The 15,745-nt window shown below is 51.5% G+C and overlaps 1 protein-coding gene and 1 non-coding gene across 3 annotated transcripts in view; one reads left to right on the top strand and one right to left on the bottom strand.

Moving 5' to 3' along the window:
- Nucleotides 1-9,005, top strand: part of ELAVL1 (ELAV like RNA binding protein 1) — a 37,094-nt gene extending 28,089 nt beyond the window's left edge. The window contains exons 5-6 of one of the 2 annotated variants that reach the window (XM_057540535.1): nt 4,443-4,668; nt 7,446-9,005. In XM_057540535.1, the coding sequence (XP_057396518.1) occupies nt 4,443-4,668; nt 7,446-7,770 (551 nt within the window). In that variant the 3' untranslated portion in view covers nt 7,771-9,005. Of the gene's footprint in view, nt 1-815; nt 1,034-1,176; nt 4,112-4,442; nt 4,669-7,445 lie in introns of those variants that run through there. The other variant, XM_057540534.1, reaches the window with a different exon arrangement.
- Nucleotides 9,006-14,061: 5,056 nt separating this feature from the next.
- TRNAR-CCU (transfer RNA arginine (anticodon CCU)) lies at nt 14,062-14,134 on the bottom strand. The gene has a single exon. It is a non-coding gene; the product is annotated as a tRNA-Arg (tRNA).
- Nucleotides 14,135-15,745: the final 1,611 nt, after the last annotated feature.

Here is a 15,745-nt window from a genome sequence, read left to right on the forward strand (position 1 = left end):
CAGTTTCTGCAGGCACCCACGCGTCCTAGCCTGGACTACGAATGTTGCCGTTCTTACTGCAGGCAGTGGTGTGCCACGTGAGACAGTCTTCACCTGAGGTCCAGAGTCCCCACCTTTCCTTACCCAGAGCTCCAAGGGTGACTGTTTCTGGGGAGCTGTTCTTCGGTCTTCAGGACTTGGATACCCCGCCCCCTCGGGTAGCACATTCAAAGCTCAGAGCTCGAAGGCAGTGACTTCCTCTCTCAGGCAGTCCTGGCCACTTTGCCAGCCCCTCTCAGGTCGTCTCAGTTCAGGACACGAGCAGCTTGGGCGATGGGCTTTGCATAAAGCAGTAAGGCACCGCCAAGCTGAGCCCTGCGTGCCCCGGAGGCAGCCCCTCACTGCGGCCACCTGCCCCACTGGCCTCGCGCCTGGGGTCGGGCCGGGGCCGCCCTGCTTTAGGGCCCTTCATCTCTGTTCTCAGCAGGAGTGGGAATTTACTGACCAACTAGCAAAAAAGATTACTGCTCAGGGAGCTCAGCGAAGCCAGTGGAATTGTCTGCGGTTGGTTTTTATGTTCTTCCAGCACAGAGCGTGTTCACCACCCCCTTGGCTGAGGTAGTCAGACACACACTGGGTGGTCGGGCCAGAGCAGTCGTGGCTCCGAGGTGACCTCCCCCGGGAGGCTGCAGAGCCACACAGAGAGCAGGCGGGCAGGGTACCCTGGCCCATGACAGATGGGGGTGGAGGTGCATGCACGTTTTCCCACATCCCCCCTAAGCTGTGTGCTCTGGGGCCCACAGTCTTGTCACCTGCACTCCCTTGTCCTGTCCCAGCTGTGGAAGCTCATCTTGGCATGGGCTGGCCCTACCTGCTGCCCAGGCTGCAGTCCTGGGCTGGGGCCCGGCCTGGAGACGAGTGGACAGCCCGAGTCTCCCAGGGGCCTGAGGAGGAGAAGGGGCTTCTGGACCCCAAGCTCTGCTGGAGGGACATAGACTCCACCCACCCGGCCTCCTTTCTGCCCCTCGGCTCTGGGCCGGGGGATGGGCATGAGGTAAAGATGCCGTGTACTTGATGTAAGCCCCTGTTCTGTGCCAGAAGAGCTTCCTGTGGTCCCTAAAGTTCCCCTTACTTATCTTCAAGTGCCAGTTGAGAGAGTGATCCCGTCGGCTGGTCAGCACATGTATTTATCCCCAGCCCCACCTGCACAGAAGCACCTGCGTGGGCCACCTGGAGACCTGGCGGGGTGACGGTGCTGGCCCGTATTCTGCCTCCATGGCCCTGCTTTTCCTGATCCTGTACGGACTGCTGTGCCTCTGCTCGCCTCTGTCCAGCGCAGCACCGCTGAGCGGGGCCCAGCTCTCGAGTTGGAGTCCACCCACCTCGAGAACGCACCCCCTGCCACGTAGCTTTTGTCTGCATCATCCTGAGGGAGGTCTCTCCTGCAGATGGTTCCCTCACCCCTTTGCTGGGACTTTTGCCTCCTTTCCCTCTGCAAGGCTGGTGTCTCCTAGAGTTTGGGGGCACCTCAGGGTTGTGCCCTCAGGCCCCCCCGCCAGCTTCTGCCACTTAGGCGAGGGGACAGGGTCCCTACCCCACACCTCTGTCTGTGTTCAGGAGCTTTGCGAGAGGGCAGGGGGAAGGAAGCCGTGAGGGAGCCCCAGGGGCTCCTCCCTCTCCACAGCCCTGCCCTAGGCCGGGTGTCGGATTGGAGAGTAGAAAGGTGGGCCCCCGGGACTGTGGGCTCCCCTTCCTTCCCTCTGCTCCAGAGGAGGCCACCATGCAGGGCTCCTCTGCTGGGACAGAGGCTGCTCGTTGCTGGGGCCCCATGGAGCCCCGACGGCTGGGGCAGAGAATAGCGGGGCAAGCAAGTTTGTGTGTCAAGTTTGCCTTCGTATGACGTGCTTTTTAAAGAAACAGAGAAGCTCTCTTAAAAAACCTTAATTTCCTGAGCTGACAGAACTTTTTCAAAGAATGTCTTTGCTTCTTTATACATTTTAATTGTGAACTTCTTAGTTGACTCATCTGGAGATCGTGCCATTTATTGGTCTGCTCTTAATCCTAAAAATGCTAAAGGAAAAAGAAAATCCACAGAGTCATCTTCAAAAAGTATACATTCATCCAATCATTGAGTGAGTTTATATTCCCTCACTTTAAGTAACATTCTCTCTCTTACTCAGGTTTTCTTCATTTCACTCGGGCAGTTTTCATTTGATAGTCATTTTGCAAAACCAAACAGGGAAACCACACTTGTGCACACACACTCTGTCTGCTTGATTGCAAGGTCTTTATAAATAGAGTGGAACCGTATCCTGCAGGCAGCTTTCTGTAGCAGCCAGCCAACCACAGCTTCCAGTGGGATTTGCCTGCAGTTAGATTTCATTCGGGTTCCCATCTGTCTAAGCTGTCGTTCGTGCCGTTTAAGAGTAAATAAAAACAGTGTATGCCAAGTACATGTTTTCAGGTGTTCCTTCTGAACTGAAATTTTAAAGTGGGCTCAGGCTCTAGAATTTTCCTGGCACACGTGTGAATTGCTGGGTCTGATCTCACTAATTCAGTGAGCATCTCTGGCTGTGTCAATTTTAAATTTTTACTTAAATAGTGATGGAACCAATGCGGGGGCAGCCCTGAGGCCATGCGGAGCTGCTGTGCTGGGGGCGCCCCAGAAGGGAGAGTTTCCCAGTTGGAGAGTTACGGTGTGTGCTTTAGGACTTGGCGGAGGGCATCCACAGGATGCTCCTGTTGTAAAGAAAGAGCCCCTGCCCGAGGGTCCCTGACTACTGTCTACTTGTTCACATGGGACCCACGGTGTTGCAACCAAGTCAGGACAGAGCTTGGGATTCTAGGCCCCGAGGGGACGGCCGCGCCTTGCAGTGACACTTGTCATCTCCGCACCAGCCTGGTGTGCCCGAGTCTCCCAGGCCCCTCCGCGGCCTTGGGGCCAGCTGGGGATACCCACGCCTTGTTGCCCATCATGGTGACGGTGGGTGGGACCCTGCAGGAAATGGCAAGGAAAGGTGCCAGCATGTGGGAGCTGACTGGGGGACGTTCCTCACTCTCACTTAGCCGGTGGCCCGAGGCCCTGGGCTCTTCTGCTCTGATGGTCGTCACTCACCACATGCTAAAGGCCTTTGTCTAGAGAAGAAATTGTGTCTTACGGCTGTCTGCCTCAGCCTCCTCTACCAGGGCATACTGTGCCTCCAGCCCAGGCCCGTCACCCCCAGGCTGGCCCTCAGCCGTCACCAGTACACTTCGACCTTCACACTTGACCCCTGTTTCTTCTCCCCAGGAGAGGGAGCCAGTTCTCTTCCCCGGCTCCACATTCCCTCACCTCAGCCCCACCCCATTCCTCGAGTTCTTCAAGGGACAAGGGCCCCCATCATCCCCCCCCCAGACCCAGAACGACGGCATATGGGGCTAGAGGGTGACTGAGCCCCTTCCCATCTGGTTTGTTCAGGTCTCACACTTGTGCCAGACTAAACTGACCCTGCCTTCAGCAGTTGGGCCTCGGACTCAGGTAGCGTGGTCCCGGGCCATGTCCTTGCTCTGTCGAGGGATGGGGTTACAGCAGGCCCAGGACTTGCCTTTGGTGGCTCAGTCCAGGTGGCAAGAGAAGGTGTTCTCCCAAGGCAGCTGGAGGTGGCGATGAATGGGCGCAAGACAGGGACTGTTCAGCTGCCGGGGAGTGTGTGGGTGGGTGTGTCAGCAGTTTTCTGGGAAAAGAATGTGTGGCCTCACTTGATTCTGAGGGCAATTTGGGGCCCACAGGAGGTCCCAGGACCTTACAGTGGAATATCCAAGAGGTGAGTGAGGTGTTGGTGGCAGGAAAGAGTCATCAGAGTTCAGCTTGGTTACTAGGATTCCACACCCTTGAGGGATGCAGGAGGCTGAGCCAGGCACCGAGCAAACAGGGATTCGGTCAGGCCAGCCCAGGAGGCGACATGCTGCAAAGGCCCAGCTCGGGTACGTGGCCAGATGGCCGGGAAGGCCATGGGAGGGAGCTCCCAGAGCCCAGGGACAATTCCTTGTCACCCACCTACCCCTCAGCATGCCGTGCACCCACACTGCAGTGGGCACCTGGCATCGAAATGGTGATGGAGGACATAATCTCTTCTAATGTGGCTTCTTTTAAGAAAGAGGAAAAAAAAAACAAAAAACAAAAAAAGAAAGAGGTCTGGGGTGTCTTATTTGAGACTTCTGTCACCAAAGTATCTTTTGGTACTGAGGCTGTGGAGTCGTTGCTTCGACTCAGAAGAAAGTCTGAAACCTTAGTCTTTTATTAGTCGTTGTTTGTTTTTTTTAATTTGTTCATGTTTCCATATTTAGGTTTAATTTTTGTTTATCTCATTAACCAAGCATCCAGTTTGAACCACAGTAGCCTGACTGACTTGACTTTTGCTTTTCAGTTTTAAAAATCCTTGCAGTTTTTCCCCTAACTCCATTTTTGTTGGTTTGTTAAAAAGGTTTGTCCAGAGGGGTTGCGTTTATCCGGTTTGACAAACGGTCGGAAGCAGAAGAGGCAATTACCAGTTTCAATGGTCATAAACCCCCAGGTTCCTCCGAGCCCATTACAGTGAAGTTTGCAGCCAATCCCAACCAGAACAAAAACGTGGCGCTGCTCTCCCAGCTGTACCACTCGCCAGCTAGGCGGTTCGGAGGTCCCGTCCATCACCAGGCGCAGAGATTCAGGTGGGTCAGGAGGACGCGCTCTTCCCACCACGGCCACTCGGGCCCCTTCTGGCTGCGCGGAGCCCTGCTGGTTGGGTGACTGTGCAGTGGAAACCTCTGGGCTGATCACGTCAGAAAGTCGTGCTCACAGCCATTTCATGTCTCCATGTCCCCCACCTGCATCAGAAAGGTATCTGTATGGAAGCTGTTTATTTCCATCCAAGTGTTGTCTTTAACTAGAATGAAAAAGGTAGTGCAGCTCCAACCAGCTCCCAGGAGAGTGAGTGCATAGCGCTGCAGCCTGCAGTTTCTAGTGATATGCGAGTAGACCCATGAGTTTAAAAGATCATCCCGTATCTGGGAGAGAAAAGATGCAGCTTTAGGGGTGCTTATGCAAGAGCCGTTCTTCCAGAGTTTTAAACAGGTTTTAGACATTTGATCAGCAGCCCTAAGGCAGACCTTTCTCATACACCTACCTTGTGGAGTCATTTGTGTCTAAATATTATTATATGCCTTCTGTTTAAAAGCTGCATCCTAGAGGTGAACCGTTTTCCCACCTTCCTTAGTCTTTCCATATAAAATGATTCTAGTCACCAGGATCTAGCAGAACAGAGACAAGTAGAGTCAGTAACTTGGACTCTGAACTCAGGTGTGTTACTGCCTCACAAACAGCTGAGATCCCACTTCTCCCAGTTTTGAGAAGTGGCATGAGGGCTAATCTCAGGTATGTTAAGGATTTCTCTCTGTGACTTTTCAGGGTTCCCGTCTTTAAGTGGTGAGGTTGGGTAACATCCCGTTCATTTCCATAGATGCTGTTTTTCAAGGTCTTATTTTCACAGTCCAATAATCCAGGGTTCTCAACTCAGCTCAGGTTCCAAAGCTGGCCTTCCTTCGTTGGCTTTTCTGGTTTAAAGGCAAAGCAGGGGAAGCGTCTTTGGACAGAAGTGAGCTAAATCCAGTTTTGAAAGTCAGCACAGTCGGCCTCACTGGTGATCGGGTGGGATGTGTAGATGGCCAAGTTCAGTGAGTTACCCAGGAACTCTGGAAAACCAGGAAGCTTGGAGGAGAAGAGAAAGGAGAGATGGGAGGTGCAGAAGGGGCCAGGCAGGAGAGGGACCGTGACCTCCAGAGATGGACGGAAGGAAGGGGTGGGCGGGAAGGTTTGCCACCAGAAGGCAGACTAAGATAAGAATAAGAAGAAAGAAGACCCAGAAGAGGAGAGGGTTTGCAGTCAGGTCTTATCATGTTGGGAAAAGTCCCCAAATCAAGGAAGAGTCAGTTCTCCTCTTGCACCATCAGAGAAAAGAATGGGGGTGGGTTTCATGACAGTTGAGATGAAACAGATCAGCTCCAACTAGCAGGAGAAAACTCACAAGAATAAATAAGAATGAGAATCATGTCAATAAAAGTAAAATACTACCTCAGATTATTTTCAGTATAATATCTATGTCAAGATTTAGTTAACTATGATAACTTGGGTCTGTGTCCTACAAAACTTGGAGAAAAGGAGGTTCTTTTAAAAGTCAGAATGTCTTTCCATTTCTCACTGAAAGCAGCTCATACAGATACTCGGGTGCCTTTTCCCACCCCCATTTCAATGATACTGTGGTCTCACCACTAACAAGCCTCCTGAGTCATCTAACCAGTTCAGACATTTGGTACAGGCTGTTTAAAATTATTCTCGTAAATTCAAAACCATGGCCCACAATGTGCCTTGATTCTTCTGTACCTGCATCAGCGATCACCGTTGTGTCAGTGGTCTGCACCTCGGGGGCTGGCCACTCTTCTCCCATGTCTGCTGAGGGCGTGAATCTGTTTAGTGACACTTGAAGGCACCCCCGCTCACCCCTGGATCAGACCCACGACTCGAACCTGATTTTATTTTGGAGCAGGTAATAACTTCTCCAGTTGCATTGTGTGGCTTCAGAGATGCTGTATCGTGCTCAAATATTCTTAAATTGATCCTCCAACAGTTACTTTTGAGCTTGTGAAACATCTCAAGGGCCACGTGGCTTCAGTAACAATCTTGTCATCTCCCTTAATCCTTATTGCCCACGACTTGTAGAAGGCTTATTTTTGATGTGACTAAAAGTGGTGCTTTAGAAAGGGGCTCCACATTTTTGGTAAAGCTTGGTAGATTTACAGTTCACAGCCCTGGCCCTTCTGGGCTGTTAAGAGCCAGCAGTGGAAGGGTGTCCGGAGCTGTTCCCTGCCGGTAGTGGCCCTTGGCGGGAGTGTGCTGTACGCAGGCACCGCTCGGACGTGAATCCTCAGAGAGGGAGGGTGCCGATGGGGGTGGGGATGGGGTATAAAATTCAGAGAAAGAAAAGAAAAAAATTCAGGCCTCTCCCCACCCCCACCATACCCCCGCAAGCACACACACAGACACAGACACAGGATGAGGAACGGTTTCCTCCAGGGAGAGCTGGGGGTGTAACAGCACCTCGGAGGATGTGGAGAAGCTTCCATCATTTAAAATGTGGGAAGTACGGGTGTGACTAAACAGGACCACCCCACCAAGGTGGGAGGGGTGGAGGGAGCAGCTGGTCAGAGGCCACTAGAGGCCATCGCTCTGAGGCCTGACCCCTGCAGGCAGCAAACTGTCTCTCCTCGGAGTCGACTCCCAACAGAGCAGGGAGCCCATGCCCTCCCTCCGCCCCCATATTGAGTTCCTCTCAGTTGAAAAGTCCTGATTTTGACTGAGCGGGGTGTGTCAGCCCGAGCGCCTCACATGGGCTGCGTGCAGCTCGCTGGCCCGCACTGACCTTGACCTGAATGCTGTGCTCTCTGTTTGCTAGGTTCTCCCCTATGGGTGTAGATCACATGAGTGGGCTTTCTGGTGTCAATGTCCCAGGCAACGCTTCTTCGGGCTGGTGCATCTTCATCTACAACCTTGGTCAAGATGCCGATGAGGGAATCCTCTGGCAGATGTTTGGCCCCTTTGGTGCAGTTACCAATGTGAAAGTGATTCGCGACTTCAACACCAACAAGTGCAAAGGCTTTGGTTTTGTGACCATGACAAACTATGAAGAAGCCGCGATGGCCATAGCAAGTCTGAACGGCTACCGCCTGGGGGACAAAATCTTACAGGTTTCCTTCAAAACCAACAAGTCCCACAAATAACTCGCTCATGCTTTTTTTTGTACGGAATAGATAATTAAGAGTGAAGAAGTTGAAACTTTTTTGTTAGTGTACAACTCATTTTGCGCCAATTTTCACAAGTGTTTGTCTTAGTCTAAATGAGAAGTGAAAAGGTTTTTATACTCTGGGATGCAACCAACATGTTCAAATGTTTGAAATCCCACAATGTTAGACCAATTTTAAGTTTCTTAAGTTATTTCCTTTAAAATATATATTAAACAGAAATCTAAGTAGACTGCATTGACTAACCAGTCCCTCGGGATGGTGGTGAAACTGAAGCATGCTTTAACTTCTGAGACTGTCTAACACGCGTTTCATTCGATGTCTCCACAAACTGGATAGAAACAAACAAAAAGAAATGACCTTTTAGTTTTAGTTTTTAAACTAAAGATGTTAGACAGATGCCTTGTGTGCGTTTTCTCAACCGCTTCAACATTTTAAGCGATTTCTGCTTTGGTTGACAGGAAATTGCTTTCCCAAGCAGGTCCCATTGCCACCTCCTGCTCACTCAGCCGATTGGCCCCGGCAGTGGCAGCAGGCCCGTCTGCCGTGGGCCACAAGCGGGGAGGGGGGCCACACACCAGGCCGGGCCAGGCTCTGCCGAGGACACGAGTGGGTTTCCTAAGCCCAGGCGCCAATGGGAACGGACCAAAGAGTTTCAGGGAAACTCCAGTATATTCCAGAGTCAGATCTCAGCTCCAGGCACGCCTGAAGACGTGTTGCTCCTCTGACATCCCGATTCCTGTCCACACATTGCATGCATGGTGCCTCCACACATCAGATACTGTTGTTCACAATCATCTCTCCAGTTTCCAAGAGCATTGAACACGGCCCCAGTGCGTAACATAGCTCTATTTTTTAATGACACAGAAACATTTGAGCATTGTATTTCTCGCATCCCTTCTCGTGAGCGCTAGGCTTTTTTCTATTTTAGTCGGATTTTGTTTTGAAACTTTGCTTTCCTATGAACACTCAGCAGAAAAGTACTTACTTCCTGCCAGTTACCTATTAACAAAAAAAAAAAAAAGAAAAAAGAAAAAAAAAGAAAAAAACCCTTTGATTTGTAGTTTTAAAGATTAACCTTCGAAGTTCTCTTCATAACTGCCTTGACATTTTGGGTTGTTCTGTTCTGTTAATTTTCTTTTGCTTTTTTGTGTTTTTCGTTTGTTTTTACTTTTGCATTTAAGACCATTAAATTTGATTTTGTTTTGCTCGAATTTTGTTTTGTTTTTTATTTTACCTTTTCTTTCTTTTTGGCTAGGTAAGGTACAGACAGCCCAGCATTCAGGGAGGATTTATAAGATCTTAAGAAACAAACATACTTGCCTCAAGACAAAGCATTTACAAATCTGTGACGTTAGGATTGTGCCATCACAGATGGTGTTTTTTTAAAATGGGGAGCCGGCAGGGAGAGTCTAAGAGGGCCTGAGAAGTAAATAGGCAGGGCCCGATCTCCGGGCAACTCCTCAGGAGCGTGATCTGATTTTTATAAATAACCAGTGTGCAAGAGAATCAAAAACACAATAACTTAGTACCAGCAGTTTTTAACCTTGACACGAGACTAAAACGTGTAACAGTAAGCTGCTTTTTAGTTATCGATGTCATGGAATTGCGGCATTATTTATCTATCTATTTATTTAAGTGGAAGACGTTGGGCAGTAGGCACAGCGTTCCCCAGAGCGGGTCTGTGTTCTGAGCGACCCCTGGACCATTTGAGGCTGCCCATCCCCCCCACTGCTTCCCTCATACTTCACTGAGGGGCTGCCAGCTGCTTGCATGATCCTCCTGAATTTCCCACGTTGCCCTCTTCTTCTCTCACAAAGGGCCAAGTTCATACCTTGAAGGCTTGTCTCATAAGTTGGCCAAGTGCCATGGAGGGCCTCCTCTCTGCAGCAGAATTTTCCAGGTTCTAAGTCAAAGCTAGCTTGCGTGCCTCTTCCTGGAACCAAGGCCCGTTTACCCAGATTTGATGCAAAGAGGGTCCCTGCTGCGTGTGCCCCAGAGCGCTCTGCACCCCGGGACTGGGATGTTTTCCTGGAAAAATATGCCGTGTAGGTTGTGCTAGCCTCGGGCCAGCATCTCAGTGAAGATGAGGTTCCCAGTCGTGAGAGTGACCCTTGAGTCTCCTCGCTGACACACCATCCTGCCAGCCTGCACTAGTGTTCCATTTCCTACGAGAATTCTGGCAGAGGCCTAAACTGCGAAGTGACGGGCTCACAGCCAGCACCGCAGCTCATTTCCTCCCCTCTATTTTATTGGAACCACACTGATTATCCTGGTGCTGGCACAGATGAACGGGAAACGTGAAGCGCATACGGACCTTTGAGAGTTGCCTGAAGTTTCTCAGTAAAATTCTCGTTTTACGTGGTCCCCACTCTTTGAACATCCTTCTGGCTGAAAACCCCAATGTGCTTCTTTGGGAGTTTTAATTTGTGAGCGTGCGGGAGGATTTTGCCTTTGACATGTTTTACTCCTGAAAAGTAATTGTCACTCCCATGGAAGTGCCAGACGCTGGCCCTGTGTCCAAAAAGTTCATTCCATCTTCTCTAGGCCTGTTTGCAAAAGGAAGATCCCATTTTTTTTAAAGTTAAAATCCAAAAGAAACCGTGTTAAAAAATTGTGGTTTTTTTTTTTTTTTAACATAGATCAATCTTATTTGTATTTCGTAAAATGAGTGCTCTCCTTTTATTTGGGAATTTTGATGAAAAAGTTAAGAGTAGATGATGTTAATTTATTGAAACTTTGGTTTGGTACATAAATACCAAAGAATTCTCTTTTGATTGAATTGATTGAATTCTCTCTTGGCCTATGTAACTTCCCCGCATAGTTGTTCACTAAGCAGCTCCAGATTTGTGAACCTGGTTCCAGTTGAGTTATCCATTGTTTACCCCGTGGCTCTGCCTTTCTTTAGCTTTTCGATGTGATATGGCAAGCTGTGGTTTTCTGCACTGGCTGTGCCTCTGGTCATGCGTCCTGTGACTGTGATACCACGGCCACCCTCTTGCCAGAATAACGGAGGAGCTGGGCTTTCTCAGCCCGTGGGCAGGTGGCGCCGGGTGGGTTTCACCTTCTTTGTTCCCCGAAAGGTGAGTCTTTCCCTTGCCAAGGGCAGCTGCCTTAACCTCCGAGAGTATGCACTTGTTGTTAGTGCTGGAAACCCAGGGTCTGAACCGCGCTGCTTAGGGAGCCGGCCCTTCGGGAGCTGGCAGCTTGGGGGGAGCCCTGCCGGGTCAGGCAGACAGATGAATCCCAAGACAGTTATTGGCAATAACTTATCGCTGGTTTGCCTCCGGAGTAGGGCCATGGACTGACCCCAGTCGCTGTTGGCCTTGAAAATCAGAGTTCACGTCTCCCAGCTGTCCCATTTCCCATCCGACTCAGCCTGACCGGACTTCTCTGTGCTTTCCGCACCCATCCTGGGTAGGATCACGGAGAGTGAGCATAAGCTGCCGGGGGCCTCTCTTCCCCATAACCCCAGCCCTCCATCTGAAATCCTTCCCATCTTCCCAGGACCCGCGGTACCTCCTGGGCCCTGAGGCAGCTCCTCAGGAAAACACCTGCTGCTCATCAGATTCCCAGGCCCGGCCCCTACCCGAAGCCCCACGTGCTTTCCGTTGAGCGGCATCGAGAATGGACACTCCTACAGCAGCGGTAGGGCCCCCGGCAGGGTTCACATTTCCACACCTTTTGATTCGACTCTGACTTCTAATGATTGTATTTTTCCACAACCTTCTGGTGACAGAGTTCAGTTTTCCGCTTGGTCGTTAAAATAAATAAGTGACTCCTCGTAAGTCCCCGTGAGGACCGAAGTTAGGCTGACCGGTGGTTCGCAGCGACTCGGGAGGACTGTTTCACTTCCACCAGGAGAGAAGGCTTGTCTGTTGGTCGGGGCCACCTCTTTACCATGTAACGTTCCGTTTACAGTGATTTGCTCTGGGGGGCACTTTTCCAGCTGGTTCCCATGTTGTACAGTAGATGGGTAGACCTTTTGTATATTAGTGTGTTTTAAGTTATTGATTTGTTTTATATAAGATAATTTATTTTTCAGGTACCATTTTTCATTTTAACTTTGTTTTTACATGGGTTTGTTTTCAATAAAGTATGACACTGCTGTCCAAAAGTCAACAATAAAATGAATCCCATTGTGTTCTTTGGAGGATGCTTATGTAACTAGCCTTTTTTTTTTTTCTTGCCTTTTTTTTTTTTTTTTTTTTGCTTTTCAGAAGAAAAAAAAAAGTCCTTCTCAGTTTTCCATCTCCCCAAGTTTGCCTTTTTATCCTTGTGAATAAATGTTCTTTAGTGTTTTAGGAGGAAAAAGCAAACCTAGATTTTGATAATCCAGAAGATTTCAGATTAATAAAGAAGCTTTGAAAGAAGACCATTTTTCAAAATTTTAGTGAAGTGTGAATATTTTTTGTCAATGGCTTTCTCAAAGAGAATGAAACTTTTGCACCATTTTCAGAGTTTTTATAGAGATGCCAAATTGATATATTTACATGTAATGGAAACATGAAAAAGTTTTATTAAACAATTGTTCATAGCTGTGTAGACATTTTAATTCAGTTTCCAAAGCTCTCAAAGTGTATTTTTGGAGTACGGAGTGATAACGGTTTGGGGCGTTAACGGTTCCAAACGACTCGATTGTCCGAATACTTAGTTCTTTTCACAGGTATCAGGTTTGTGTTAAACGCTGTATGTTAACTATGACTGGAACTCTGTGATATTTTGGTAATAAATGAAGTGGGATCGTTGAGACACGGTGGTGTAGGGGTGATGGTGTGTGACTTGTAAGCAGCCATCGCCGAGTGACGCGCCAGCCAGGGCCACAGGTGACTTGCTCCTTCCTAGGTGAGCGTGGGCTGCCCCTCGCCAGGCTCTGTGCCAGGCCGTGGCCTTGACCCGTGCGGGGAAGGAGGGAGCCCTCAGACTGCCCAGCCTGGAGGACGGAGAGGAAGGCACCAGGACACGCCCTGGGACTGGCTCCCGCACCTCCGTCTGCCCCTGCCCAGATGCTGGCCTCCCCCCGGGACGCACTCACAAATCAGCCCCCTCCCCCTGGAGACCCAGAGACCCCTCTTCTCCAGGTTCAAAGGTTCCTGGGCCTCCTGTCTTGTCCCTGAGTGTTGCCTGTCTGTCTGCTCCCCACACCTGAGCCCCTGGCCATTCCAAATGTCTTCTGACACTAATCTCCTCGGGTGACGGAAGGTGAGTTCCAACTCACCCAGAGGCAGGACGGAGCATAAGAGTCTTAGGGTGGGAGTTTTAGGTTCGAATCTTGACTCTGCCGCCTCCCCAGTGTGCACCGCAGGCAAGCCCCCTGACTCTCTCCGAGCCTCAGTCTCCCCAGCTGTGAAATGGGGTCCGTAACGCCCAGCCCGTAGGATCCTTGTGGGAAGGAAAACAGATCAAGTAGGTACCACACCACAGCCACTCTGAATCCAAGACGCATCCAAGGAGAGAGGCTAGGGTTGGCAGAGAGAGCAGTAACCCCCCGGCTCGCCCGCTTCCAGTGGGCTCAGCTAAACCCACGGACGTGCTTCCCCAGCGGCACTACAGGGCCTCTCCTGAAGTCACTGGATTTTCTTTCTCGCATGTGTGTGTCTTGTGGTTCTGCGTTGAGCTCCCTCAGAACACCCAGCCCGAGCCCCTGGCAGAGGGGCAGGCCGGCACCACCTGGGGAAGGCGGCTGGGCTCCAGCTGGAGGGGGCTCCAGGGGTGTCCTGGGACCCCTGCAGGTGCCGTCTACACCTACTGCACTGAGGAGAAGGGGTCTGGGCGTCAGCCCTTCCCTGCGCGTCACAGACCACGGTGTGCACCCCCTCCCCCAGGGGCCTTGTTCAAAAGCAGATCCGGGTTCAGCAGTTCTGGGCTGAGCCCGAGAGTCTGCATTTCTAACCTAACCAACTGCCAAGTGATGCCGATGCTCCAGGGACCCCCTCTAGGAAGCCAGTGGTGTAAGTGGGGGTGTGCTGTCACAAAGCCTTGCCGCCCCCAGCTCCACGTCGGGTGCGCCAGGACAGCTTCCGACGCCCCCCACCCCAGGATTCAGAGCTGAGAGGCTGAGTCCACGTGCGAGGTGGGGAGCTCTTGCCGCCAGCCTGCCCAGGGTCGGGGGGAGGGGGGCCGTCTTCACGGTTCCGTTCAAGGTTAAGACTCTGAGGGCTTAATGCCTGCATCCCTTTGCTTTGGGTCTTTTTTTTTTTTAAGATATATTTTTAAAAATATTTATTTGGTTGTGTTGGGTCTTAGTTGCAGCACTCGTGTGGGATCTAGTTCCCTGACCGGGGATCGAACCCGGGCCCCCTGCATTAGGAGCGCGGAGTCCTAACCACTGCGCCACCAGGGAAATCTCTGTCTTTGGGTCTTTTTGTTTGTTTCACCTCAGTACTTTCCTAGCACAATTGCAAAGGATTTCCTAAAGAGAAGGGAGAAAATCATAGACACTGGTGTTGTCCCTGAGAACCATGGTTTCTGTTTAGTGACAGGAAGGACCGTTCTGCTGTGAGAGTGTTTTTTACCGTGGAGTCGGGGGCGCTAGGGACAGCACAGTGGATCTTACCCTCTGCCCCTGGCCTGGAGCCCACTCAGAGCAGGACAGATGGTGGTGACGTGGGCCTGCAAGCCTGGACAAGTGGCAGCCCCGGGCTCTGGGAAGCCGCCCAGAAGTCCCGCAGCAAAATTCAAGCTGGCCAGGGAGCATTTCCCCCCAGTTCACGCCTTGCTTTGCCCACCCAGGGGTCCAAAAGAACAGACCGAAGACCCCCATCCCACGTGCGGGTGTGCCGAGTGCCGGGGCGCGTGAGGCCCTCAGGGGCGTGGCGTCCGAGCAGGAGCGAGTTCCGAGGAGCCAGGAGGTGGTGGTGAGAGGTGATCGCTGTTAGCTACTAGCGTGCTGTGCACCTTACAGAGTACTTCACTGAACTGTGAGCGAGGCGTTAGTATTGTCCACGTAGTCATTTAAAGGTGATGCCCTGAAGCTTAGCCAGTTGGAAAAACAGACACCGTTCCATGCTGGCGATTTTTTTTTTTTTTTTCCACTGGTTTGATACATAGCATCCTGGGTTTGGACTGCCCCTTAGCTCTGTGCCTCTGAATGTGTCCATTTTGGGGTTCAGCCAGGGATGGGAAGTTGGGGGTGTGGACGGGGCAGGACGCCTCCCACAGGTGGGACATTATGCCTGTGTAACCGCACAGGGTTGGGGAGGGGCTCAGGTGCCCGTGGGCACGTGCCAGGGGCCTGGACCCAACCCCCAGCTCTCCCGGGGCTCTTTCGGTCACCCCAGAGCAAGTGAGGGAGGGAATTTCTCTTGAGCCCCTGCATCGTGAACGCACAGCCAGCTCCTCCCCACCTGGACCTCCAGGGACAGTGTCCTCTGAGAGCCCGAGGGCTTCTCCTGAACTCCACCAACCTGGGATAGAATTTGCAGGGGCCTCTGGTTCAGAAAGTACCGAGAATTTCAAGTCGGTGACCGCAGAGCGTTAAACCAAGCGTGGGGCGTGGGGCCCTCTGAGCTTGGGGTCTTGTGTAAGCATGGGTCCCACGCCCACGGCCTGCCACCCTCTCTGTTCAGGAGCTTTCCGGTTGTCCTTGGGCTTCCTGGAGACTGTGGACTCTCAAAATCCACCTTCCCGGGACTTCCCTGGTGGTCCAGTGGGTCAGACTCCGTGCTCCCAGTGCAGGGGGCCTGGGTTTGATCCCTGGTTGGGGAACTAGATCCCGCATGCATGCCTGCAGCTAAGAGTCCACATGCCGTGCTTCCCTGGTGGCGCAGTGGTTAAGAATCTGCCTGCCAACGCAGGGGACCGGGTTTGAGCCCTGGTCCAGGAAGTTCCCACATGCCGCGGAGCAACTAAGCCCGTGCGCCACAACTACTGAGCCTGCGCCCTAGAACCCGCGAGCCACAACTACTGAAGCCCGCACGCCTAGAGCCCGCGCTCTGCAACAAGAGAAGCCACC

Source organism: Balaenoptera acutorostrata, chromosome 2, assembly GCF_949987535.1.
Source record: "Balaenoptera acutorostrata chromosome 2, mBalAcu1.1, whole genome shotgun sequence".
Lineage (NCBI taxonomy): Eukaryota > Metazoa > Chordata > Mammalia > Artiodactyla > Balaenopteridae > Balaenoptera > Balaenoptera acutorostrata.